The sequence below is a fragment of the Oryctolagus cuniculus genome, chromosome 21 (assembly GCF_964237555.1).
Source record: "Oryctolagus cuniculus chromosome 21, mOryCun1.1, whole genome shotgun sequence".
NCBI lineage: Eukaryota > Metazoa > Chordata > Mammalia > Lagomorpha > Leporidae > Oryctolagus > Oryctolagus cuniculus.
Window position 1 is genome coordinate 824,602 of NC_091452.1, and position 25,995 is coordinate 850,596.

Here is a 25,995-nt window from a genome sequence, read left to right on the forward strand (position 1 = left end):
TGCACACACACCCCCACATGCCATCAAGCATGTGAGCATAGTTGTGTTCTTTTGCTTAATGATCAAACACTGGACGGTGTACATAGGAGTGGATCTGGTGGCTGGGGCAGACTTTTCAGTGAGGGAAGGGCTTGCTGCTCTCGGTCCTCTCTAATTTTCATTTGTTAATTTTCCCACCAGAACGGATCCATGTTTATGAAGATAAAAAGGAAGCATTGCAAGCCGTCAAAATGATCAAGGGGTCCCGATTCAAAGCTTTTTCAACCAGAGAAGATGCTGAGAAGTTTGCTAGAGGAATTTGTGATTATTTCCCTTCCCCAAGCAAATCTTCATTACCACTTTCTCCTGTGAAAGCACCATTCCTTAGCAACGGTGGGTTAAAAGGTAAGGCAGACGGTTGGCAGCTTGACTTAGTGTCAGATTTATTGTGCTCCCTCCTGGTATATGTTTGCTGGTTTCCTCCTCCTGTGAGGAAAGTGCCAGGCAGAGGGACAGCCAGGGGAGAACAGGAAGGAGTTGTTGTCTGGTCTGGGAGTTTCAGGACGTGAGGGCAGAGGCCTGGGGGCTACAGCTGGGGAGCTGGCCATAGCATCTGGACTGGGGAGCTGGCCCATAGCATCTGGACTGATGAGCTGGCCCGTAGCAGCTGGACTGGGGAGCTGGTCCATAACATCTGGACTGGGGAGCTGGTTCATAGCAGCTGGACTGGTGAGCTGGCCCATAGCATCTGGACTGGGGAGCTGGCCCATAGCATCTGGACTGATGAGCTGGCCCATAGCAGCTGGACTGGTGAGCTGGCCCATAGCAGCTGGACTGATGAGCTGGCCCATAGCATCTGGACTGGGGAGCTGGCCCATAGCAGCTGGACTGATGAGCTGGTCCATAGCATCTGGACTGGTGAGCTGGTCCATAGCAGCTGGACTGGTGAGCTGGCCCATAGCATCTGGACTGGGGAGCTGGCCCATAGCAGCTGGACTGGTGAGCTGGCCCATAGCAGCTGGACTGGGGAGCTGGCCCGTAGCAGCTGGACTGGGGAGCTGGCCCGTAGCAGCTGGACTGATGAGCTGGCCCATAGCAGCTGGACTGATGAGCTGGCCCATAGCAGCTGGACTGGGGAGCTGGCCCATAGCAGCTGGACTGGGGAGCTGGCCCATAGCAGCTGGACTGGTGAGAAGCAGTAAGGGAGTGCAGTTGCTCCTCTCTCATCATCAGGCCCCCTTCCTCATTGGAGGCTACAGCTGCTTCTGAAACAGGCATCTGCAAAGCCAGGCGGCATGTGAGAGCCAGAAATCTGACCGAAGCTCTGTCTGACTCAGAGCCAGAGTCTTGTTTGGACCCTCCGCCGCCTCTGCTTCCTTCCCCAGCTCACAGCGGTCTGCTGCCCAGGCTGTTTGAGGTCCCAGAGGGACAGTGCCTTCTCTTGCACGTCTGACCCCCCTGCCCTAATCCCTAATCCAGCTGTGTGCGGGTGCTTCCTGGACACAAACTGGATTGAGTCCAATAGTTTCTTAGTTTGTGGAAATTCCCCTAGAGGAAAACACTTTTAGACCTTCTCGGGTGTTTTGATGAAAGCAATGGGAGTTGGGGCCGGCGTTGTGGTGTGACAGGTGGAGCTGCTTACAACATCGGCATCCCACATCAGAGTACTGGTTTGAGCCCTTGCTGCTGGTAGGGCTTGGGAAAGCAGTAGGGGCCTTGGGCCCTTGCTGCCGGTGTAGGAAATCAGGATGGCGTTCCAGGCTCCTGATTTCAGCCTGCCCAGCCCTGGCCATTGGAACTGTTTGTGGAATAAGCCAGCAGATGGAAGATCTCTCTTTCTTTCTGTCACTCAACCTTTCAAATAAATAAATCTCCAAACAACAACAGCAAAACAGTGGGAATCATGTGTGCGGCACTGCTGGAGTAGTGTTATCCATTCTGGAGTGCTGTGCACATTAAAGCTTCCCTGTGGAGGCCGGCACTGTGGCGTAGTGGGTAAAGCTGCCGCCTGCAGTGCCAACGTCCCATATGGGTGCCAGTTCAAGTCCTGGCTGCTCCACTTCTGATCCAGCTCTCTGCTGTGGCCTGGGAAAGCAGCAGAAGATGGCCCAAGTCCTTGGGCCCCTGCACCCATGTGGGAGACCGAAAAGAAGCTCCTGGCTCCTGGCTTTGGGTCAGCCCATTTCCAGCCATTGTGGCCATTTGGGGAGTGAACCAAAGGATGGAAGACCTCTCTCTCACTCTCTTGCTCTCTCATCCTCTTTGCAACTCTGCCTTTCAAATAAATAAATCTGGGGTGGGGGAAGCTCCCTTGTGACTGATGACACTGTCATGGTTGCAGCTGCCAGTGCCCCTCTTCTACCCACTGGACTCTGACGTAGCTTTCCAAGTTCACCCAGTTACCCTTCATTCACAGTTGTCCCTGCTGGATCCCGTCTGGCCTGGCTGCTCTGTCCTGGTGCTTGCAGCAGTGCCGGGGGGGACACTGGCGTCTGCAGCTGCAGCCCTGCACCACTGCAGCTGTTCCTCCCGGCTGGCTCATGGTCTGTGTAGGAGGCTTCTCACCCCTCAGAGTAGCACCTGTGAGATGATGGGAGATGTTGATGAAATTACTTACATGCTCTGAAATTGTGTCTCTTCTTGACAGGTGGTTTGTGTTCACCTGAGTCAGATATAGTGAACAAAGAGCGGGCAAACAGTTATAAAAACCCCCGCACCCAGGACCTCACTGCCAAGCTCCGAAAGGCTGTGGAGAAGGGAGAAGAAGACACCTTTTCTGATCTCATCTGGAGTAACCCTCGGTATCTGATTGGCTCAGGGGACAACCCTACCATCGTCCAGGTAAGCTCGCTTTCAGTGTTGTTCCTGCTGCGTGGTGGTGAGCACAGATGACGCTGAAAACGCGTTTTCTTCCAGGAAGGCTGCAGGTACAACGTCATGCATGTTGCTGCCAAGGAGAACCAGGCTGCGATCTGCCAGCTGACTCTGGAGACCCTAGAAAACCCCGAGTTTATGCGACTTATGTACCCAGATGACGACCTGGGCATGCTGCAGAAGCGCATCTGCTACATCGTTGATCTCTATCTGAACACTCCTGACAAGATGGTGCGTGCTCATTCTGTCTCTTTCGTTTTTGTTGTTGTTGTTTTTTATTAGGTAGAGTTAGAGACAGTAAGAGAGAGACAGAGAGAAAGGTCTTCCTTTCGTTGGTTCACTCCCCAAATGGCTGCTACGGCTGGCACTGTGCTGATCCGAAGCCAGGAGCTGGGTGCTTCCTCCTCTCCCATGCGGGTGCAGGGGCCTAAACACTTGGGCCATCCTCCACTGCCCTCCCAGGCCACAGCAGAGAGCTGGACTGGTAGAGGAGCAACCGGGACTAGTACCCGGCGTTCCAACCAGGACTAGAACCCGGGGTGCCGGCACTGCAGGCAGAGGATTAGCCAAGTGAGCCACAGCGCTGGCTTCTTTCATTTTCAGTAGAAAACATAGCCAGTTTTGTAGTTAAAGATCTGTGCTCCTCGTGTATTGAGTATTTCTTATATTTCTGGCCTCTGTATCAGTATGCAAAACATGTCCATTGAACTTAGAGCTTAGAAAATGTTGGGAAGATGAGACACTCAAACGAGTGGGCCCCACCAGGCAGGTGCACATTGGCCTCGCTGGCTGCTCCCAGCCTGATGGTATGGACAGCAGGAGCTGCTCATGGCGCCTTTCTCTTGGGCTTTGTCAAGAGAGGCATGAGCTGGGCTTTGACCAGAGGATGAACGATGGCAAAAAATGTAGAAAAGAAAGTAAAACAAATTTTGAGATCGTCTAGTATTTTATATGTGTCTTTTATGTATTTTTTTCATCGATCATTACATTGGGAATATTTCCTATGGGACTAATTTCAAAGGCTTGTTTTTTAACGGTCACCAAAGCTTCAGTAAGAATTCATGGAACAGAGCGATTTGTGTGTTTTATGTGGGAAAATGCAGTGATAGCCTGGATCCAAGAACCCATAAGCTCCACAAACTCGGGCATGGGGAAACTGCAGTGGGAGTGAAGGAGGCCTCCTACACTGGGGCATTGTTTGTTATTTGAGGGTGCGGTGACATGATACACTGAACTGTAGAATTGAAAAGCAGGAGTTACCTCAACAAGACAGAAAAAAGGAAGTGTGGAGAAAGTTGGCTGTGCTGGCAAAGTCACAAATAGATAAAAGGACTACAGTAACTGGGGATGCTGAGAGGTCAGTAGCCATGTTGGCTGCGCTGTCACAGCCTTCAGCATCCTGCCTTGGGGCTTTTGCCACACACCAAGCAAGCACTCAGTTCTGCAGCGGACCCTGTCTCCCTGGAGGATCCGGGCCCCAGGCTGAAGACTCAGTCCCAGAAGGTGCTCCCCCTGTGAATGCCAACTGCAGTTGTGCTCTGACCGACAACTACAAATCAGGTATCAATCCCCTTGGGTTTGATTAATTTCTTTGACCAGTTTACTTGCCTATCAAAGGATATTATGGGCAGATGATCTGGTGCAGTGTGTTAAGCTGCCCTTGCTTGTGATACTGGTTCAAGTCCCAGGGGCTCTGCTTCTTTTTTAAAATATTTATTTATTTGAAAGTCAGAGTTACACAGAGAGAGGAGAGAGGTGGAGAGGGAGAAAGGGAGGGAGGGGTCTTCTATCCGCTGGTTCACTCCCCAATTGGCTGCAATTGCCAGAACTGTGCTGATCCAAAGCCAGGAGCCCGGAGCTTTTTCCAGGTCTCCCATGCAGGTACAGGGGCCCAAGACTTGGGCCATCTTCTACTGCTTTCCCAGGCCGTAGCAGAGAGCTGGATCAGAAATGGAGTAGCCGGGACCGAACTGGCGCCCATATGGGATGCTGGCACTGTAGTCAGCAGCCTTATGTGCTATGCCACAGCACCGGCCCCTGCTCTGCTTCTGATCCAGCCTCCTGCTAGGAAGGCAGCAGATGGTGGCCCAAGTATTTGGGTCACTGCCACCCGTGTAGGAGACCCAGCTGAAGTTCCTGGCTCCTGGCTTCAGCCTGGCCCAGCCCCTACTGTTTTGTATATTTGGGGAGTGAACCAGTGGATGAAAGATAGCTCTCTCTCCCCCCACTCACCCTCTCTGTTTCCCTACCTTTCAAATAAATAAATAATTAAATAAATCTTAAGGGAAAAAAAAAACCTCAGCTATTACAGAGGATACAGATGAAGAGTCCAGTGGTGGAGGCACACAGGGCAGGGCACGGAGCTTCCCTGGGCTCTCCAGGGCCATCTCCAGGAACTTCCTCAGAGCAGATCAGAAACTCTCATTGTACAGGCATGGCCAGCCAGCTATGGGCATTGGTAATGGACTCAACTGGCAGTCCCTCCTCTCCCCTCCCTGGTTACAGGGAGGTGGCACTGAAAGTCCCAGCCCTCTGGCCTTACTGTGACCAGCCCAGAACCCATCCTGATGCTACCCAGGGGCTGCAGGCCATCAGTCAGCTCATTAGCATACAGAAAAAGACGCTTGAAGGTTTTTTTCTTCTGTTTTCCCTAAACAACACAGCATAGCAACTGCTTATGTAGTACATAGATTGTATTAGCTATTCTTGGTGATCTGTAGAGATGCAGGATAACAGAGGGCATAAGCGTTGTAGCACAGAACATTCACTGGAGTGCCTGGAAGAGTTCTACATCTGCTTCTGACCCAGCTCCCTGCTGATGCATGCTGGGAGTCAGCAGTGATGTCCCAAGTACGTGGTTCCCTGCCAGCCAGGATGTGAGAGACCAGGGTGGAGTCTGGCTCCTGCCTTTGGTCTAGCCCAGCCTTGACTGTTGGGGCCATTTGGGGAGTAAACCAGTGGATAAAAGATCTTTCTCAAGGCTGGTGTTGTGACACAGCAGGTTAAGCTTTTGGGATGCCATCATCTCACATCATAATGCCAATTTAAATGCCAGCTGCTCTGCTTCCCATATAACTCTCTGTTTATGCTCCGGGAAAGCAGCAGCAGATGGCCCTGCCACCCATGTGAGGGGCCTGGGTAGGGTTCTAGGCTCCTAACCAGCCCCAGCCATTGCGAGGTAAACCAGTGAATAGGAGATCTTTCTCTCTCTTTCTCTCTCTGTTCTCTCTGCCTTTGTCTCTCATTGTACAATAAATCAGTTGTACAAAAAAATCAATAAATCTTTTTAAAAATTTTATTATTTATTTGAAAGGCAGAGTTAGAGGCAGAGGCAGAGAGAGAAGTCTTCCATCCACTGGCTCACTATTCAAATAGCCACAACAGGTAGAGCTGGGCTGATCTGAAGCCAGGAGCCAGGAGTTTCTTCCAGGTTTCCCATGCAAGTGCAGGGGCCCAAGGACTTGGGCCATCTTCTGCTGCTTTCTCAGGCCACAGCAGAGAGCTGGATCAGAAATGAAGCTGCCAGAACTAGAACCGGTGCCCAAACGGGATACCAGCACTGGAGGCAGCGTCTTTACCTGCCATGCCACAGTGCCGGCCCCAATAAATCTTTAAAAAGAAAATCCGGGCCCGGCGCTGTGGCTCACTTGGTTAATCCTCTGCCTGCGGCACTGGCATCCCACATGGGCACCAGGTTCTAGTCCTGGTCGCTCCTCTTCCAGTCCAGCTCTCTGCTGTGGCCCGGGAGGGCAGTGGAGGATGGCCCAAGTGCTTGGGCCCCTGCACCTGCATGGGAGACCAAGAAGAAGCACCTGGCTCCTGGCTTCAGATCGGCGCAGCGTGCCGGCCATAGCAACTATTTGGGGGGGTGAATCATTGGAAGAAAGACCTTTCTCTCTCTCTCACTGTCTAGCTCTGCCTGTGAAATTAAAGAAAAGAAAAGAAAAGAAAATCTGTCCCTCCATCTGTGTGTGTGTGCACGTGCATAATTCTGCCTTTCAAATAAATTAGCCTTAAGGAATAACAGGCTGCTCCTAGGTTACACACAAACATGGGACTTGAGTACCTGTGGACGTGGTGTCTAGTTGGGGTCCTGAAAACAGGGACAGCTGCATTTCACAAGCACAAGAGTGAGGGTGAAATGGGAAAGAAGGTATAAATGTTATCAAACTGAGAACATAAAGATACAAGATTTGGGGGCTGGCGCTGTGACGGAGTAGGTAAAGCTGCTGCCTGCAGTGCTGGCATCCCTTATGGGCACTGGTTCAAGTCCCAGCCTCTCCACTTCCAATCCAGCTCTCTGCTATGACCTGGGAAAACAGTAGAGGGTGACCCAAGTCCTTGGGCCCCTGCACCCTTGTGGGAGACCCGGAGGAAGCTCCTGGCTCCTGGCTTCGGATCAACACAGCTCTGGCTGTTGCGGCCAATTGGGGAGTGAACCAGCCTCTCTCTTTCTCTGCCTCTCCTTCTCTCTCTGTAACTCTGACTTTCAAATACATAAATAAATCTTTAAAAAAAAAAAAAGATACAAGATTTGATCAGTACGATCAGCAAGTGTGGCTCTATAGATAGGAAAAGGAGCTGTGTGCTCTGCAGAAAGTACAAGAATGCATGTATCCAGAAATAAAACCTTAGTAAATTTGATGTCATAGGGGGCTGACGCTATAGCACAGCGGGTTAACACCCTGGCCTGAAGCGCCGGCATCCCCTATGGGTGCCGGTTCTACTTCCGGCTGTCCCACTTCTGGTCCAGCTCACGTGGAAGACCCGAAGGAAGCTCCTGGCTTTGGATCTGTGCATCTCCGGCCTCTGCAGCCATCTGGGGAGTGAACCAGTGGATGGAAGACCTCTCTCTCTGCCTCTCCCTCTCTCTATAACTCTGCCTTTCAAAAGAATAAAATAAATCTTTTAAAAAAATTTTGATGTCATAGGTCACCTTCTTTTTTCTTAGTCACTAAGAGTAGGAATCATTAAAGTCTTTAATTAATTAAAATACCTCAACTGGCCGGCGCTGCGGCTCACTAGGCTAATCCTCCGCCTAGCGGCGCCAGCACACCGGGTTCTAGTCCCGGTCAGGGCGCCGGATTCTGTCCCAGTTGCCCCTCTTCCAGGCCAGCTCTCTGCTGTGGCCCGGGAAGGCAGTGGAGGATGGCCCAAGTGCTTGGGCCCTGCACCCCATGGGAGACCAGGAGAAGCACCTGGCTCCTGCCATCGGATCAGCGCGTTGCGCCGGCCGCAGCGCACCAGCCGTGGCGGCCATTGGAGGGTGAACCAACGGCAAAAGGAAGACCTTTCTCTCTGTCTCTCTCTCTCACTATCCACTCTGCCTGTCAAAAAATAAATAAATAAATAAATAAAAAATAAAATACCTCAACTGTTTAGAAACAACGGAAGTTTGTGGCGAGACTGCCTCACTAAAGAATATGAGGTTGCTGAGTTGTGGGACTGGCAGGAGAGTCCCTTAAGTGTGACAAGAGCCCAGAGCTAACGTTACTTGGCTGGAATGAGGGGAGAAATTGGGTGACCAAGCTTGCAGAGTGCAGGGCTGGCTAGAATTAATCACTGTGGGATGGGGGACAATGACTTCGGAGCGGTCAGTTCTGTTGAGGGTTCTTGGAATGCAGAGTATACGTCTGGTGTGCAGCAGGGTTCTGGGGCCCGGAGCCTGTGCTGTCCAAGGGAGGCAGGAATCAGGAGTGGCCTGGTGGCTTGGGGAGCACGGGCTGGTGGTCGGCAGCTCTGGCACGTCAGCTGCCCCCTGCTTGGTACATGAAGCTGTTTGGAACTGTCCATGGCTGCTTTTCTGCTTCAGAGGCAGAGTTGGGTAGTTGTGGTAGAGACCAGGTACCCTACATCACCATGCAGCCCTTGACTGAGAAACCTCACCAGGCCCCAGACAGAAGGACAAGGCACAGAGCATGGTGGTGTAGGCTGCAAACACCCAGACCCTCTCAGGGTTTGAGGAGTCAGGTGAGATGCCGCAGTGGGTGATGACGCGCTGGCACCCGTCCTTCAGCTCGGGCTGCTGGTGGAGGTGGAGGATTTGCAAGGCAGCAAGGCCGGCGGGTCTTGAGAAGCCAAGGGGCCGGCAGCCAAGGCCCAGTGACAGACGTGGCCTTGGCAGTGACAGGCTGACTGCACAGATACATGTTTGGCTCTGGTAGATGGGAATGAATTCTGTTTGGCCTGTGCTGCTTGAGCTGCCTGTAGGACCTGCAGGCCAAGGGCCCTGGGAGCAGCTGGCTCCCCAGGTCTCGGGCTTGGGAGCGCTATTGTGCATAAGGCCCTGCTCTGTATACAGCTGTTGAAGGTGGCTCTGAGACTGTGCAGAGAACGAAGAAGGAAGGAGCAGCTGGGAGGGGCACTTGGGATACCAGAAGCACCTGGCAGCCATGTGGAGTGATGGCCTGAAGTCAGGACTGAGGAGTTCGGTTTACTATGAGGTCGGTCACCAGAGAGTTCTCATTAAGCATAGCCAGATTCATGGGCTTTGTTCATTATGGACATTGCCTCTCTCTGTTTATTTCACTTTTTGGGTATTGATTACATGATGTTGTCCTGGGACTTGAATTATTAAAGGTACTGGCTATTGAGCATCTTTGATTGTAAGCTCGTGGTACTAGGCACCAAATAAACATCGATGTTATTCTAACGTTCAGTGTGCTGAACTCAAGTCCTGGCATACGTGAGTCTGTGCTAGAGTTCCAGCTACTTACCAGTTACAGTAGTAGTGACCCTCACGTTCTTTTTTAAAAAAAAAAAAATTATTTATTTTTATTTGAAAGTCAGAGTTGCACAGAGAGAGGAGAGGCAGAGAGAGAGAGAGAGAGGTCTTCCATCCAATGGTTCACTCCCCAATTGGCTGCAGCAGCCGGAGGTACGCCGATCCAAAGCTAGGAGCCAGGAGCTTCTTCTGGGTCTCCCACGCAGGAGCAGTGGCCCAAGGACTTGGCCATCTTCCACTGCTTTCCCAGGCCATAGCAGAGAGCTGGATTGGAAGTGGAGCAGCTGGGTCTCGAACCGGCACCCATATGGAATACCGGCACTTTAGGCCAGGGCGTTAACCCGCTGTGCAAGGTACCGGCCCCCCTCATGCTCTGACTGAGTTCCTTTACCTTTTTCAGGGCTATGACACGCCATTGCATTTTGCTTGTAAGTTTGGAAATGCTGATGTGGTCAACGTGCTTTCTTCACACCCTTTGATTGTGAAAAACCCAAGAAATAAGTATGATAAGACACCTGAAGATGTAAGTAATTACTAAAATGCAGTTGTTGTTTTGTGTTAGAAATGAAAACACATAGATCACAGCTCTGTTGAAGTCGCAGGTAACACTGTAGGAGTCATGTTTATTTACAGCCACGCCCCCTTGCACACACCTGATGTTGTCTAAGCTTGGCTTGGCTCAGGCCTGGTCATTAGTTGGCGGGAGGAGTCAGGTTTGCTTTGGTGGTCATATCCAAGAACCCTGAGGAGGCAAGGTATCAGAGAGCCAGGGGTCAGTGAGCCGACCCAGTTTTTGGATTTTATTTTCTGGGGATGGGTGGTCAGTTCTGAACAGCCCGGTGTTTTATCAGATACCCTGTCTGAACACATCCATTGGGCAGGGTCACAGAGAGGAGATAATGGTGATGGTGGTGAGAATGATGGGGATGATGGTGCTGGTGGGGGATGATGGTTGTGATAATGCTGTAATGATGCTGAAAACTGCTGATGTGTGTTCAGCCCAGTATGCGCCAGGTGTAAGCTCAGCCCCTCACGCGTATTTTCACCTGACCTATGTGAGAGGTCTCTAGAAGGCTCATGGAAAATGTGTATCATGAGAAAACTAGGGAAGGGCATTGAGGTACAGCAGGTTAAGCTGCCGCTTGGAATGTCCGTATCTCATATCACAGTGACTGCTTTGAGTTCTGGCTGCTCTGCTTCCAGTCCAGCTTCCTGCTAATGCACTGGGAGCAGTGGATGATGGTCCACGTACTTGGTTCCTGCCACCCATGCGGGAGACCCAGATGGAGTTCCTGGCTTCGGCTTGGTCTAGCCCACAGTATTTTTGGCATAGGCAGCTATGCCTGGATTTCAAGCTTTTTTGCACCAAAATAAATAGATCTGTTACTTCTGTTTTTTTCAGTGAACTCTGAAATTCCCTATACATGCCCATGAGGCAGGAGACAGCCTGATTAGAGCCTTGTGAGCTCTCAAGATGGCAGAGGCACAGTAGTTTTGTGGTCCCTTTCTTTCCTCTTATTTGACGATTAGAGAGGTTTTCTGTTGTTTCTAACAGAAGTATTCCTGTAGTTATCCAGAGATTCGTGATGCTGATTCCTGTTCTGTGGTCGCAAACATGTCACAGTTGTGGGTTCCATGTTGGGTGGAGGCTCTACTTAGAACCAGCTACGCAGATGTGGAGACCAGGCTCCTGGGCGTGCCACGTACTCTGCCCACACTTGATGGCACACTTCTGGTTTCCTTTGCTTGTACAAGTAGGAAGATGTGGGGCAGCATGAAGGAAGCAAGGTGGAGCTGCCCCAGAGCCCAGTTTGTTCTTGCGCCTGTCTCCTTATGGTCTCAGAGGGAACATCTGAGGTGGAAACCCTCCTAATCAGCACATACTCTTTTGGGTTGAGCTGTATGAATTTAACGTTAAATTACTATCCTATATTGCTGCCTTTAAAGTTTGCTTTTTAAAAATCATTTTAATAATAGGAATTATCCCAAAATAAGATTTAAGACTATTCACTTACTCTGTTTTCTTTAAACAGGTGATTTGTGAAAGAAGCAAAAATAAACCTGTGGAACTGAAGGAGCGGATCAGGGAATATTTACAGGGTGAGCGAGGGCATGAGTGCCTGGAACGTGAGGCGTGGTTGTGGGGGTCCGCGCCTGCTCCTGCTGGTCTGCTGGGCACAGCAGAGGTTCGTCCGCTCTCTGAAGTCCTTGAGAACTCAGAGCTCCCCTCCAAAGCCTCCTGTGGGCCTCTTTTCTTTCCCGACTCCAGCAGCTTCCCCCTTCTTGGAATTCTTGTGTCTGTGCTGGTAGCCATTTTTGAGAGAACAGTGAGGTTCTGTCCTTTGACCACTGCTCATGGCCACACCAGCCCATAATCTCCACGTCTTGGGGATGGAGGGGTTTCCAGGGGTCCCTTGGACGCGGAGGTCTTGGCGGCCATCCCTGCTCTTCAGGCAGAGCCTGCAGGTTGGCAGAGTGCAGGACAGGCAGCAGCCTGGATCTCCTTGTCTGGGGTTGGTTAGCTTCACTTTTGTTTGTTTCCAGGAAGGGGGATGGCTCCCCGTGGACCCCTTCGTTGGTGGCAGGCGTGAGGATGGCGCCTCCCTCAGCTCTGCCTCCAGCAGGTCAGGCTCTCCGGGCCTGTGGAGGTGGCTGGTTTCAACTGGGCTCTTCCCCACCATCTTCCTCTGTGCTGTTTTCTGGGAGATTTTGCTGGAAGTCTGTGCTGTGCTCAGAGTGAACTTGTAGACATGTGAAGCTCCTTGACTTTCCTCTGGTACACCGCCAAGGCCACCCCTTGTCCCCTGGTGTCTGCACCCTCCCAGCCTGACCGTTTCCCTGTGTAAAGCTCCTGGGGCCCCCACTAGTCCTTGGGTCCCCTCCCATCCTGGGGTTCTTACTGGTTGTACTTCTGAGTGGACAGCACTGCACACGAAGGAAAGCACCCCGTGTGCTGAGGGCAGAGGTGTCGTCCTCTGGGCCATCCGGGCCTTGGTCCTGGAGGCCCAGCTGGAAGCGGCAGAGGCCTAGGAATGGATAGCGGTATTCCCGGGACCCCCGAACAACCAGACCATCTGCTCTGTGGAGTCTCCAGCCGTGCTGTCAGAGCTGCTTTAAAATGGTGACATGAAGCGTTATTTTGAGACGATAATTAGGTGGCAGTTCTGAGGGCTTTCCTGTTTGTGACCGTGAGACACTCACCTCAGATCTGTTCATCCAGCTGTTTCCTGAGGGGAAAACACACTCAGTCCCCGGCCTCTTGGTTTGCTGTCCACTCCTTCAGAGTTCTTGCACGTCGTCCCTGGTTCTTTCCGAGAGTCCCTTGTCGGGCCCAGGCATGAGTCACCTGGGACGGTCATGCTGTGCCTCTGTCGCCTTGCAGGGTCACACACTAGACAGCGTGCTGCAGGCCTGGCCACATCCCGGCTGCTGTCCTCACGCTCAGCAAGAGATGTGTGCTTGTGTGCAGAGGGAAGACAAACGATATAAAATCATTGAGAGGGGATGGCCTCCATTTTTTTAAGACATGAAGAAAATTTTTTAAAAGATTTTATTTATTTGAGGGGCCGGCACCGTGGCTCACTTGTGCGGCACCGGCATCCCATATGGGCGCTGGATTCTAGTCCCAGTTGCCCCTCTTCCAGTCCAGCTCTGTGCTGTGGCCCAGGAGGGCAATGGAGAATGGCCCAGGTGCTTGGGCCCCTGCACCTGCATGGGAGACCAGGAAGAAGCTCCTGGCTTCAGATCGGCACAGTGCTGGCTGTAGTGGCCATTTGGGGAGTGAACTAACAGAAGGAAGACCTCTCTCTCTCTCTCACTCTCTCTCTCTGTCTATAACTCTACCTGTCAAATAAATAATAAAAAGATTTTATTTATTTGAAAGCCACAGTGACAGAAGGAGAGAGAGGGAGAGATCTTGCATATGCTGATTCACTCCCCAGATGCCCACAGTAGCCAGGGCTGAAGCGGGCTGAAGCCAGGAGGCAGGAGTTCCATCCTGTTCTCCCTTGTGGGAGGCAGGGGCTGAAGTACTTGAGCATCACCTGCTGCCTCGCAGGAGCATTTAACCTGCTGTGAATTAAAGTCTCGTAGTCGGCAAGTGTCCTGGACACACCTAATCCGCTGGTTGCCACAGCCTGGGCACACGGGACACCACAGAGCCTCAGGCTGCATCCCTGTGCTCACGGGGCTGTCGGAGCTGAGGCTGCTGCTTCTGGGGAGGACTGGCCGCCAGGTGCTAGTGTGGGAAGGTCGAGTCCAAGGATGCCTTCCAGAGTGCCTTCCAGAGTGCCAGTCACCCCATGGGGCTAGGTCAGGGCGGGGGCCAGATGAAGGGATTGGGAGAGTGAGGGACGGGGAGTACACCTCTCAGACGCGTGCCCGGCTCCCACTGCGTGCTGACCCGCTCACTGGTTGGGCCTCTCTCGCGATTAACCCACTGCAGGAAGCTGCTGTCTGTGGAGTCCCTACCCTCTTCCTTGCATGTTCTTCCCTGTTGTAGCGGAGGCTGACTGAGTTGAGTGAGTGCTGGCGCAAGACAGTCTTGGCTGTCTTGTCTTGTCTCCAGAGCCTGTGGTGTTTTATCCTCTTGCCGTCCACTCGCAAAGTCTGCAGGAAATGCTTCCACCCTCCTCATGCCACTCTGCCGACCCGGCACGTGGATGTGACCTGAGCTGTGGCTGACACCCATCTCCCTGCAGGTCACTACTATGTGCCATTGCTCAGAGCGGAAGACACGTCCTCTCCCGTCATCGGGGAGCTGTGGTCCTCAGACCAGACGCCTGAAGTCTCCCACGCTGGTCACTCAGGAGGTGGCCCCCGGGACCCTGTGCTGACCCTGAGGGCTTTTGCAGGGCCCATGAGTCCATCCAAGGTGAGCTGCTGCGGAAGCTTCTGAAACCAGTTCCCGGCTGTCTCCACACTCCTGCTGGGGTCCAGCCTGGTGACTTGTGCTTAGAGACTCAAGTCACAGGCAGCCTGCAGGCGGACGTCCTCAGCAGAGTGGCCAGTGAGTTGGTGATGAGGCTTTGGAATGTCTTCCAGAGAAACCTTTGTTCCTGGGGGCCAGGCTGCTGTCTGGTTAGCCCGGGGTGTGTTTGCCTAGAGCCCACACTGCTCAGCCCAGTGGAGGCTCCTTGCCATCGAGGGAGGCTCCCCATCGTGGAAGTCCTTGTCTGCGCCATGTTGCCCCATGTGCACTGCTCCCGCTCCGTCTGCTTTCCGTGAGGTGCTTCACCTGTACCCACGCCTCTGCCCTGGGGCTTCTGCTTAGAACCTGATGCTCACAGAAACCCTCGATGACGGGTCGCTGGGTCCACACTTAGGCACATTTCTTTTTTTTTTTTTTTTAAGATTTATTTATTTATTTAAAAGAGTTACAGAGAGGCAGAGAGAGAGAGAGAGAGAGGTTGTCCATCCACTGATTCACTCCCCAAGTGGCTGCAATGGCCAGAACTGGGCCGATCTGAAGCCAGGAGCTTCTTCTGGGTCTCCCACGTGGGTTCAGAGGCCCAAGGACTTGGGCTATCTACTGCTTTCCCAGGCCATAGCAGAGAGCTAGATCAGAAGTGAAGCAGCCAGGACTCTCACGGCGCCCCTATGGGATGCTGGCACTGCAGGCGGCAGCTTCATCCACTACGCACAGCACCAGCCCTGCTTAGGTACGCTTTTATGCCAACTTTTCAGTGAGAAATTCTTTCTGTGACAGACTATTTCATACACTGGTTTGCTTGCAATCTCTTGCTAAAATCCTCCCAAATAATTAGTTATTTGCCACTGTAACAATGCCTCTAATCAGTTAGGGTTAGATCAACTGCACAAAGCCTAAAACTAGCAACAGTGACTTAAAAAGATCAGTGTTGGTTTCTTTGTGTACTGTGGTGGGAGGGGCAGCCCACACCTCAAGCTTGTGGCCTCCTGGGTCACTGGACAGCCCCTCCTGGAAGGAGCAGACACCCCTCCCTCACGGGGCTCTCGGTTACAAGGCAGGTGGACACGTGGCTCGGGGTTCTGTTAACCAGGGGTGGTTGGGAGGCGGAAAGGATACTTTGGGGGGTGCACCGTGTGTGGCACATCTCATCGCACTCTGTCTTCCTAGGCAGAAGATTTTCGCAAACTCTGGAAGACTCCACCGCGAGAAAAAGCAGGCTTTTTCCACAACGTCAGGAAATCTGACCCAGAAAGAGGCATTGAAAGAGTGGGCAGGTACTTCAAGGGCCATCGCATGGAGTTGCAAGCAGTGCAGTGGCGCTGTGCGTTTGCTATGTGGTTGTATTTGGTTGAAGACGGGAATACTAATCATTATTACCAACAAAATAATGGTTCCCAGGAAGCACATACTGGGAGATTTTAGAGCCTTTTCCTTAAGAGCGGATTCCTTGGCAAGGTTAGCCTGCAGTTTGTGTTGCAGGATCTAGTTCAGCACATCTCTCCCTGGCCATGGAGCGTTTCTGCAGCGCACTGCCAGGGATCTTACTACTCACGGGAGGTGCCAAGGGAGGCAGTGTTGCCTTGGGGAAAGACCACCACTGAAGCACCCTCCTCTGTTGAGACGCAAGAGGCAGGGGTGGCTGGAGACGGCTGGTCAGAGAAAGCCCACAGATCCTGGGCTGGCGAGTGCTTCCTGATGCTTTTAGGGTTCTCAGTGTGCGTGCTGTATCAGGTCCACGAGCTGAACCTGAAAAGGAGCTGTGAATCTCTGGCCTAGCCAAAGCCAGTGTCAGACAACCTTACACACTGCTGTCGTGTGGAAACAGAGTGTGTCTGTGGGCGCAGTCTTACTGGGCACCTTTCCGCCCTCAGTTACTGGGGTGAGGGTGCAGGGGCGGAGGCCTCCTTGCTGTGAGGACTCAGCCACCAAAGCAGCTCTGCAGGTGGAGATGCCTGGGCCCTGCCCTGCTGGGGAAGCACTGTTGTTAAAAATACAGAATGACTGTGTCAGTTCCAAGTTTAGGGTAAAATGAGGTTATGCAAGTATGTATTGATGAAAATAACAAAACTGTAACTTTAGATTGCCAACTTTTTTTTTTTTTTTTTTTTTTTTTTTTTTGTAGCATTAAGTGGCCATTTTCTGTGCAGTCCTTTGAGTGTGTTTTCTGGTTTCACAACTGGTTAATTGTGTTTTATTTCTTGCAGGGAGCTAGCTCATGAGCTGGGGTACCCCTGGGTTGAATACTGGGAATTTCTGGGCTGTTTTGTTGATCTGTCTTCCCAGGAGGGCCTGCAAAGACTAGAAGAATATCTTGCTCAGCAGCAATTGGGCAAAAAGGCTCAACAGGAAATGGGGGAAAAAGAAGCCTGCCTCAGAGACAGGGCTCCGACCTCAGGTGAGCAAGTGTGACCACAGCCAAGGCCAGGGGGGGCTCTCCTGTGGCTGACCCTGACGGGGAGGCGTCTCTTCATGACAGTTTCAATGTAAGACTGGGATGCTTCTCCTTGGCTCACATTCAAGGTGTGTTGCCCGACTCCCACAAGCTTCCTTCTGTGCTATTGCCAAATGACCTCACTGCCTGAGACTGTAACATTTTAGACCTGATGTTTTTTAGGCATTTTTTTCTAAATATGCTTTATGCTCACATACACTGCATATGTGCCTGCATGACCAGGCAGGCCCACTGCAGAGCTCTGGGGCGTTTGCATCGGAGCCAGGGCCAGGTGCTTCAGGAGCAGGGAGTACAAAGATCATGGTGAAGAGTTAGTTTGACTAAACAAAACTTGCAAATACCACAGTGTTTTAAAAATATATAAAGTTCCTAAGTGTATATTTATAAGACAAAAGTATACCAAAAGTGAAATGTCAGATTTATTTGTTTGAAAGTGTTACAGAGAAAGGCTGGGTGGGGGAGACAGAGATCTTCCATCTGCTGGTTCACTCCCTCAGATGGCTGCAGTGGCCAGTGCCAGACCAGAATGAAGCCAGGAGCTTCATCTGGGTCTCCCACGTGGGTGCAGGGGCCCAAACACTTGGGCCGTCCTCTGCTGCTTTTCCAGGTGCATTATCAGGGAGCTGGATCAGAAGTGGAGCGGCTGGGACACAAACCAGTGCCCATATGGATGCTGGCATCACATGCGGCGGTTTACCCTCTACACCACAGCACTAGCCCCGAAGGACATGTCTTTTTTTTTTTTTTTTTTTTTTTTTTTTTAATATTTTATTCCTTTGAAAGGCACAGAGAGAGAGAAAGAGAGGTCTTGCTTCCACTGGTTCACTTCCCAGATGGCTGCAATGGCCAGAGCTGGGCTGATTCAAAGCCAGGAGCCAAGAGCTTCTTTCATGTCTCCCATGTGGGTGCAGGGACCCAAGGACATGGGCCATCTTCTGCTTTCCCAGGCCATAGCTGGATAGGAAGTGGAGCAGTCAGGACTTGAACTGGCACCCATATGGGCTTTACCCACTATGCCACAGCGCCAGCCCCAGAACATGTCTTTAAACACACAGTGAGGCACCACTGAAGCCCTAGGAGGGCAAGAGTACCAGGGTGAAAGAAGACCTTTCTCTCTGTCTCTCTTCACTGTCTATAACTCTACCTGTCAAATTAAAGAACAAGTAAGAGTGGCAGGGTAGGGCGTATGGCCATGTTATGCAGTGTCTGGGAACAGTCTCCCCTGGAGAGGATTGGAACAGTGAGAACTCATGGCTCACCTCTCCTGCGGTGAGGATTAGTCAGATATATTGTTCCCCTATGCAGGATTAAAAGTCATGCTTTTAAAGAATAATGATAGGAAGAAAGACATACAGTTAACAATGAATGATGAGGAAGAAAGTCTACAGTTAATGGGAGAAAAACCCAAAACTACCTAAATTTCCTAGATATCTTTTATGTGGAAGAAAACACTCACAAGGTACCCATAAACAGAAGAAAACAAAAACAAAAACAAAAATCATAGACAGGAGTTGGAGGGGGTGGCATTGGCTTCCCAGGCCCTTCTCCCTGCTCTCAGCTTCTGGGCACAGCTCAGGCTGCATCCGAGGAGCCGCCACTGTGAGCCAAACTCATGTTCTTCCTGGAGAGGAACTTGAACCGTGGTCCAGGGGCCCCCCATTGACACATCACCTTCATTTCCGAAAGAAAACTTTCTTTTTTTTTTTTCCTTTTTTTTTTTTTTTTTTTTTTTGACAGGCAGAGTGGACAGTGAGAGAGAGAGACAGAGAGAAAGGTCTTCCTTTGCCGTTGGTTCACCCTCCAATGGCCGCCGCTGCAGCCGGCGCACCGCGCTGATCCGATGGCAGGAGCCAGTAGCCAGGTGCTTTTCCTGGTCTCCCATGGGGTGCAGGGCCCAAGCACCTGGGCCATCCTCCACTGCACTCCCTGGCCATAGCAGAGAGCTGGCCTGGAAGAGGGGCAACCGGGACAGAATCCGGCGCCCTGACCGGGACTAGAACCCGGTGTGCCAGCGCCGCTAGGAGGAGGATTAGCCTATTGAGCCACGGCGCCGGCTCGAAAGAAAACTTTCTAATATGACTTGCTAAATAAAATTAAAAGTGATCTAGCAGAAACCTGCCATTACATGGAGATTTGGATTATGTCCCAAATAGAAATTTGAACAGAGAACACATTTAAAACTTTCCTTTAAGGGCTAAATTGAGGGGCCTTGTGCTGTGGCATAGCAGGTAAAGCTGCTGCCTGCAGTGCCAGTATCCCATATGTTCCGGTTTGAGTCCCGGTTGCTCCACTTCTGATCCAGCTCTCTGCTATGGCCTGGGAAAGCAGTAATAGATGGCCCAAGTCCTTGGGCCCCTGCACCCACATGGGAGACCCAGAAGAGGCTCCTGGCTCCTGGCTTCGAATCAGCCCAGTTCCAGCTATTGCAGCCATCTGGGGCGTGAGCCAGTAGATGGAAGACCTCTCAATCTCTCTCTCTCTCTCTCTCTCTGCCTCTCTTTCTCTCTCTGTTTAACTCTTGATTTTTAAATAAGTAAATAAAAAATCTTTAAAACAATAACAGGCTAAATTGAACCATTAGCCCAAAAGTCACCTACTTCACAAGATAGATTGCCTGGGTGTGATGTGGAAACAATAAAAAATGATCCACATGTACATTAAATTAAGAAGAGATAACACTTTAAAAAGTCACTGTGAATCTGAAACGTGGACTAGAGTGAAGCCCTGGAGTATCACCCTGGAGACGTTTAACCTGCTTTTGCCAAGAGGAGCTCACAGGTGTGTGGCCCCTGGCGTCCTTGAGGTCAGCAATCCTAGAGAGCTGACGGTGGGGTCCAGAGGCCAAGCTGCAGGTTAGGGCTGATGCGTTGATGTTAACGTTGGATCACTTCCCGAGTGACACATGCACAGTGCAGGGGTGTCACAGCCACCTGGGCTTCTGTCACCAGGCAGGGTGTGTCCCTGCCCTGTCAGGACAGTGCTGCTCCCACGGGGTCCTTCTGTTTCGCTCGTCGAATAGAGAGGGGCAGCAGGCCCAGCCCAGTCCCCAGGGCGTGCCCGGCCCAGTGTTCTGCTTGCCTTTCCCCAGGAGTGAAGCAGGTAGTCTGAGGTTTGGAATTAAGAGTAAGTGGGTGCCTGGGTGCTAGCAGCTCTGTGTTGGGGTTCTGGTCCACGCCTGAGTTCTCCATTGTTGTCCTTGCAGGCAAGGGGATAAAGGGCAGCAATTCCGTCTCTGTGGGGGCATTTCTAGACGAAGATGAGGAGATGAGCCTGGAAGAAATCAAAAACCGGCAAAACACAGCTCGAAGCAGCAGCCCGCTCACCATCCGTGCGTGGGGAGATTCCGTGTGTGGCACCCTTCCCTCGGAGCACAAGGCGGGCTTGATCGAAGCCGCAGCCCTGAGTGGTGTCCCCAGCAGCAGAAATGGATTCTTCAGTCCCAGCCAGAGCCCGGGTGGCAGGAGACCGAAGGCCGCCAGCAGAGAGGAAGCACTTCTCTCGCCTGTCTCTGATTTGACTGTTGACTTTGACAAGCTGAGTTTGCAAAATCTAGAAAGTGGCTTTTCCAGGACCCCAACACGATCTATGAAAACCGAAGAAAAGAAGATCCTGACCTCGAGAATGGACGCAGTAGAAAATGACTTGTTAGCGTCTCCACCTGCTGCAGACAGACTTGGAAAGGACCAGACAGAGACGGAGAGGGAAATGTCCCTGGAGCCCAGCAGCCCCGGGCATGAGGCCCAGGGCAGGCACACGCCCACGTCCCCCCCTGCCACCAGGCTCTTCCTCTTTGGGTAGGAGTTGATGTTCCGCATGTGTGGCGCTGTGGGGCTCCTTTTAAACCTTTCGTCTTCCTGGTTTGAAGTAAGGTTCCCTTGAGGTCCTCCCTCTCCTCGGGAGTACCTGTAGCTTCTGGATATAGCTGGGTCTGACCGTGATGGCTGACGTCCCTGGCTGCAGAACAGTGATTGGGTCTGCCCTGGGAACTTCACCAAGTCCCAGTGCCCAGTGCTGGAAGTCGCCAGCTTTATAGCACTGGCTGCCCTGAGAGCTGCATGTGAAAGCCGCCTTCCTAGTGGAGACGGCCCTTCTCCTCGACGCCTGCACTCACCTGTTAAGGGGTCTTGCCCACCACCCTTGTCCTGGGCGCCACCTCCTGCAGACCGCCAGTGTCCTCACGAGCTGGTGTTGGTGCCCTGGTTATCTGTGCTTGGGCCACATTGATTCTTGCATATCGAGGCCGGTGTTGTCATGCAGTGGGTTAAGCCACAGCTTGCAATGCTGGCATACCATGTTGGGGTGCTGGTTCAAGTCCTGGCAGTACTTCCTTTTTATTTATTTATTTTTGTTTTTAGACTTACTAATTTATTTGAAAGGAAGAGTTACAGAGGCAGAGAGAGAGAAAGAGGTCTTCCATCCGCTGGTTCGCTCCCCAGATGGCTGCAATGGCTAGAGCTGGGCTGATCTGAAGCCAGGAGCCAGGAGCTTCTTCTGGGTCTTCCACATGGGTGCAGGGGCCCAAGGTCTTGGGCCATCTACTGCTTTCCTAGGCCATAGCAGAGAGCTGGATCAGAAGTGGAGCAGCCAAGACTTGAACCGGCGCCCATATGGGATGCCAGCACTGTGGAGGGCAGCTTTACCTGCTGTGCCACAGCGCTGGCTGCCCCTGTAGTGCTTCTCATCCAACGTCCTGCTGATGTGCCTGGGAAAGCAGCAGATGATGGCCCAAGCATTTGGGCCCCTGCCACCCATGTAGGAGACGAGGGTGGAGCTTCTGGCTCCTGGCTTCAACCTGATCCAGACCTGGCTGTTTTGGCCATTTGGGCAGTAAACCACCAGATGGAATCTCACTCGCTCTCAGCCTTTCAAATAAATTTACGAATGAAGAAGAGGTTCAGTGATAATTTGGAAGTCTTTGTTTCTAATCAGCCGTGCTTTTTCCTTGAATGTGTGCATTCTAGAGAGGAGCCATCAAAACTGGACCGGGATGTTTTGGCAGCTCTGGAACGTGCCGATGTCGACCCTCAGCGGTACCCCGCTGTCCACAGATGGAAGAGCGCTGTCCTGGGCTACTCGCCCTCCGATAGGCAGAGGTACGGGTGGGAGAACCCGCTGTCTGCTGCAAGCGAGCGTCTGGAGCGGTCCAGGGCTCGCTCCGCGGTGGTCCCACTAACCAGGCTGACCGAGAGCCCCCCGGGTTGGCACCTGGTACCCCACGGGGTCCTGGCTCTTGCACAGAAGAGGTCCCCAAGATGGGGTTAGAGCAGGACAGGACTGCTGCTGCTGCAGGGCGGGAAGCAGCGGGGCTGAGCTGGGGCACACAGGATTGTGGGAAATCCAGACCGGCTTTTTACGTTTTCATTTGAGGAGAGGAGATACAGAGCTCCCATCTGCAGGTTCACTCCCCAGAGGCCCAGCAACCAGGAACTCAATCCAGGTCTCCTACGTGGGGGGCAGGGACCCAGCTGCCCAAGCCATCACCTGTTGCCTCCCAGTGTCCACATTAGCAGGGAGCTGGACTCACAGCTGAGACTGAAAAACGCAGGCACTGACAGGGGGTCCAGCCAGCATCTTAACTGCTGTGCCGCATGCCCCGGGACAAGCTTTTCTTCCTCCAAGCCCAAGTTGGAGGTTAGGAGATCCTTCCCTGAGCTGCAGTGGTCCCCTCCGGGGCTCAGTGCCTGCTGCTGACCGACCTTTCTTGCTTCCCACAGCTGGCCAAGCCCTGCGCTGAAAGGAAAGCTCAAGGCTCAGCTGCCAGATCTTGGTTGTGGCCCCGGCTGCAGCCCTGGGAGAAGCCGTCCTGCTGGGGGCAGCCCCGTGAGGCCCGGTCACGCCGCCCACTCCCCCAGCCTGGGGCGCTACAGCCCTGCACACGGGAGCCACCTCCGCAGGGTGGCGCGAGTGGCCCAGCTCACCACCACCCCTTAGGGTTGGGCAGCTCTCATTTCCTTCATTTCTAAACAAGAAGGGTAATATGTTTTATTGGTAAAATTTCACACACACAAAAATATTCCAAATAATTTATTAATCCTCACTTTGAGGGTAGAATTTCAGAAAACATGAATGTTCTATGTAAAATTTAAATTTTGGATATTTTGGAAGAAGTTAATGAAACGTTTTCTGGAAAGTATCAATGTATTAAAGACTTTCTAGGTAGCAGTGCCTCGGTTTGAAATGTAGCGGAGAAAAGGGTGTGGAGGCCGTTCCTGGGAGATAGTTGTGTGCAACCAGAAACCCTGAGCGACTGCTCTGGGAAGAGGAGGACGCTGGCAGAACTGCTGGCTCGGACAGCCCTGTGACACCTGCCCTCACTCAGCTCGCTGTTCAAACAAAGGTGAATTGGTCCTTGGCTTCCCGGGGTCTCTTGATGATGGGACAACCCCTCAGCCAGGTGGCCCTCATCATTTAGATAAAATGCGGTCTCAGATGTAAGGGATATTTACAATTAAGGTCATTAAAACACTGGAATTACCGATAAGACGGAAGTAGCTTTTTTTTGTTGGAAAAAGGTTTCCAGCCAGTGGGTGTTGTGCAAGATAGTCCCATAGACTCACCAGCAATAATTAAAAGGACTTTATTTTCCACTAGCTCTTGAGCTTTCAGTCTTGAATTTCCAGTGTAGTTTCTCATTTTGAAATTGTTGCCTGGTTTTGAGATTTATCATGAGGACTCGAGCATGAATTTGCATACGGCCAGTTTTCTACACGTGTCTCCTACCTTTGTGTTTCAGTTGGGATGCCCTGTATGGAAGAGCAGTGCATTTCAGGTGTGCCTTCCAGGTGAGGGTTGGTGGAGGCGGCCTTGCCCTTGGCGCTCTCTCAGGAGGCCCACACAGCACAGCATCACCGATGGCTGTCAGGGCTGACTTCCGCCTGGGGGTTACAAGCAGCAGATCATATGCAAGTGTTGTTTCGTGTTTACTCCAAAATGAAAACTGTAACAATGCTTTTGCGAACTTGAGTGCCTTTTTAAGTCATTTTCAATTTTTCTGAACTTGCTTTTTGAGAATATGAAATGGTCCTAAGTAGGCATAACTAAGATCCTTTTTTATTGGTGTAACCTGTGAATTGAAAGTTGAGTTAAAACGCTTATTTCTTTTACATAAGCAATGGGCTAGGAATACTGGAACCGACACTTAGATTTTCAAATAAAAACTGTCACACAGAATGCTTTCACTTGTGTAGCAGATGAGATCTTACAGAATAGAAACACTGCATTCTAAAAACATCAGCAGTTTAAAGCCTTCTTGTTCTTAAATCAGAATGTGGGTATTCAGTTTTGTCTAAACACCTTAGGGTATTGGCTTGTATACTATTGTACATATCCAAAGAAATTAGTGTTTTATCCTAATTTTGCAGACTTGGGCTCCTGAAGCATTAGGCCTTCTTTGTTTCTCCATTTGTTGGTGCAGCGGCACTGGCCCTAGTGAGTGCCTCATCCCGTGTGGGGGGTGGCCTTTTAAAATCTACGTAATGAAATAAATTATTTTTAACCATGTAGTAATGATTCTAACCTTTCAGAAAGATCTCTCACCTGTACCTGGCAGAATGCCCTTTTTCGTGAAATTTTGAGCAGGATTTTGATGAAACAGAACATTGAGTTAAACTGGCTTTGCTTGTGCAGTGAACAGCTGAGAGGGTATCAGACTCACTGTGCCACACGGGCGCAGGGGGGAGGGCTCAGGGCAAGGCAGACACCTGCTCCTTTCTGGGGACAGCCAGGTGGTGGGTGGGGCTCCGCCTGGTTTTGTGAGCCTGGCCTGGCCTGCAGTGCTGGTGTAAGCACCTGCTGTCTACACAAGTCATTAGGAACCACTGCCCCCTAGTGGCCCCTCATTCCCACAGATTTAGGGTATTGCTGGTGGCTCTTAGGGAAGTCTGCTAGGGGCCCTCAGTCCCCTCCGGTTCCTGTAATGCCAAGCCCCTCCCCTTACTGTGGGCTCACCTGGAACCCCCCACCCTGGCATCCCCAGCACTTCCTACCTGCCCTTCCCACTCACCCTGTGTCCGTCACTCAGAAATGAGACCCCAGTCCTCACTGTGCCAATGCTGTGTCTGCAAGTGCAAGAGGGCCTTGTTTCCTGGCTTGAAAAAGCCATGGAAGAAAAGCCCTCTCAGAACAGCACGTACAGTTTGCTGGGAATTTGGATTAGACACAAAATCCTATGAAGGTGCGCATTCAAGAAAACAGAGGTTGTAACTGCTTTGTGTTCCTACAGAATAAATCGGATTCTGTCGTAACTTTGCAGACAAAATCTGAAAGCCCAAATTCAAATCCTTGACTTCAAATCTAACTTAAGCACAATTCTGAGTTTTCATTTGAGCTTTTTTTTTGTTTTTAAAGATTTACTTATTTGAAAGACAGTGAAATCTTGCATCTCTTGGTTCACTACTCAGACGGCCAAACCAGCCAGGGCTGAGCCATCTGCTGCTGTTTTCCTCGGCTCATCAGCAGGGAGCTGGATCAGAAGTGGAGCAGCCAGGACTCCAACCAGCGCCCATGTAAGATGCTGGTGTCACAGGCTGTGGCTTAACCTGCTGTGCCACAGTGCTGGCCCTCGAGGTGTCTTGCTTTGCTTTTTTGCAGAAGCATTTACCTTAGAAAGCAGAGTCTTGTGGGGCTGGCGTTACGGTGTAACAGGTTAAGATGCTGCCTGCAATGCTGGCATCCCATATGGGTGGCAGTTGGAGTCCTGGCTGTGCCACTTCCAATCCAGCTCCCTGCTAATGACCTGGGAAAGCAGAAGGTGGCCCAACTATTTGGGCCCCTGCACCCACGTGGGAGACCCAGAAGCTCCTGCCCCAGCCCCAGCCATTGTGGCCGTTTGGGAACAAACCAGCACCTCTCTGACTTAAAAATCTGGTGTCCCGGGGTCCCCCTCCAGTTTCTTCTGTAGCCCAGTCATCTGTCCTGACTTCTTTTTGAAGACAGATTGATTTGAGAGGCAGTTACAGAGAGAGGTCTTCCATCCACTCCACTGGTTTACTCCACAGATGGCCGCTATGGCTGGAGCTGAGCCTATCTGGAGCCAGG

At 51.7% G+C, this 25,995-nt stretch overlaps 1 protein-coding gene across 2 annotated transcripts in view; it reads left to right on the plus strand.

Moving 5' to 3' along the window:
* Nucleotides 1–24,461, plus strand: part of ANKLE2 (ankyrin repeat and LEM domain containing 2) — a 34,313-nt gene extending 9,852 nt beyond the window's left edge. For both annotated transcript variants that reach the window (XM_051836860.2, XM_051836861.2), the window contains exons 3-13: nucleotides 181–384; nucleotides 2,627–2,820; nucleotides 2,896–3,084; nucleotides 9,978–10,100; nucleotides 11,611–11,677; nucleotides 14,278–14,450; nucleotides 15,675–15,781; nucleotides 16,712–16,902; nucleotides 20,162–20,753; nucleotides 21,921–22,052; nucleotides 22,674–24,461. In XM_051836860.2, coding sequence (XP_051692820.2) covers nucleotides 181–384; nucleotides 2,627–2,820; nucleotides 2,896–3,084; nucleotides 9,978–10,100; nucleotides 11,611–11,677; nucleotides 14,278–14,450; nucleotides 15,675–15,781; nucleotides 16,712–16,902; nucleotides 20,162–20,753; nucleotides 21,921–22,052; nucleotides 22,674–22,890 — 2,189 coding nt within the window. In that variant the 3' untranslated portion in view covers nucleotides 22,891–24,461. The remainder of the gene's footprint in view (nucleotides 1–180; nucleotides 385–2,626; nucleotides 2,821–2,895; nucleotides 3,085–9,977; nucleotides 10,101–11,610; nucleotides 11,678–14,277; nucleotides 14,451–15,674; nucleotides 15,782–16,711; nucleotides 16,903–20,161; nucleotides 20,754–21,920; nucleotides 22,053–22,673) is intronic.
* The last annotated feature ends 1,534 nt before the right edge of the window (nucleotides 24,462–25,995 follow it).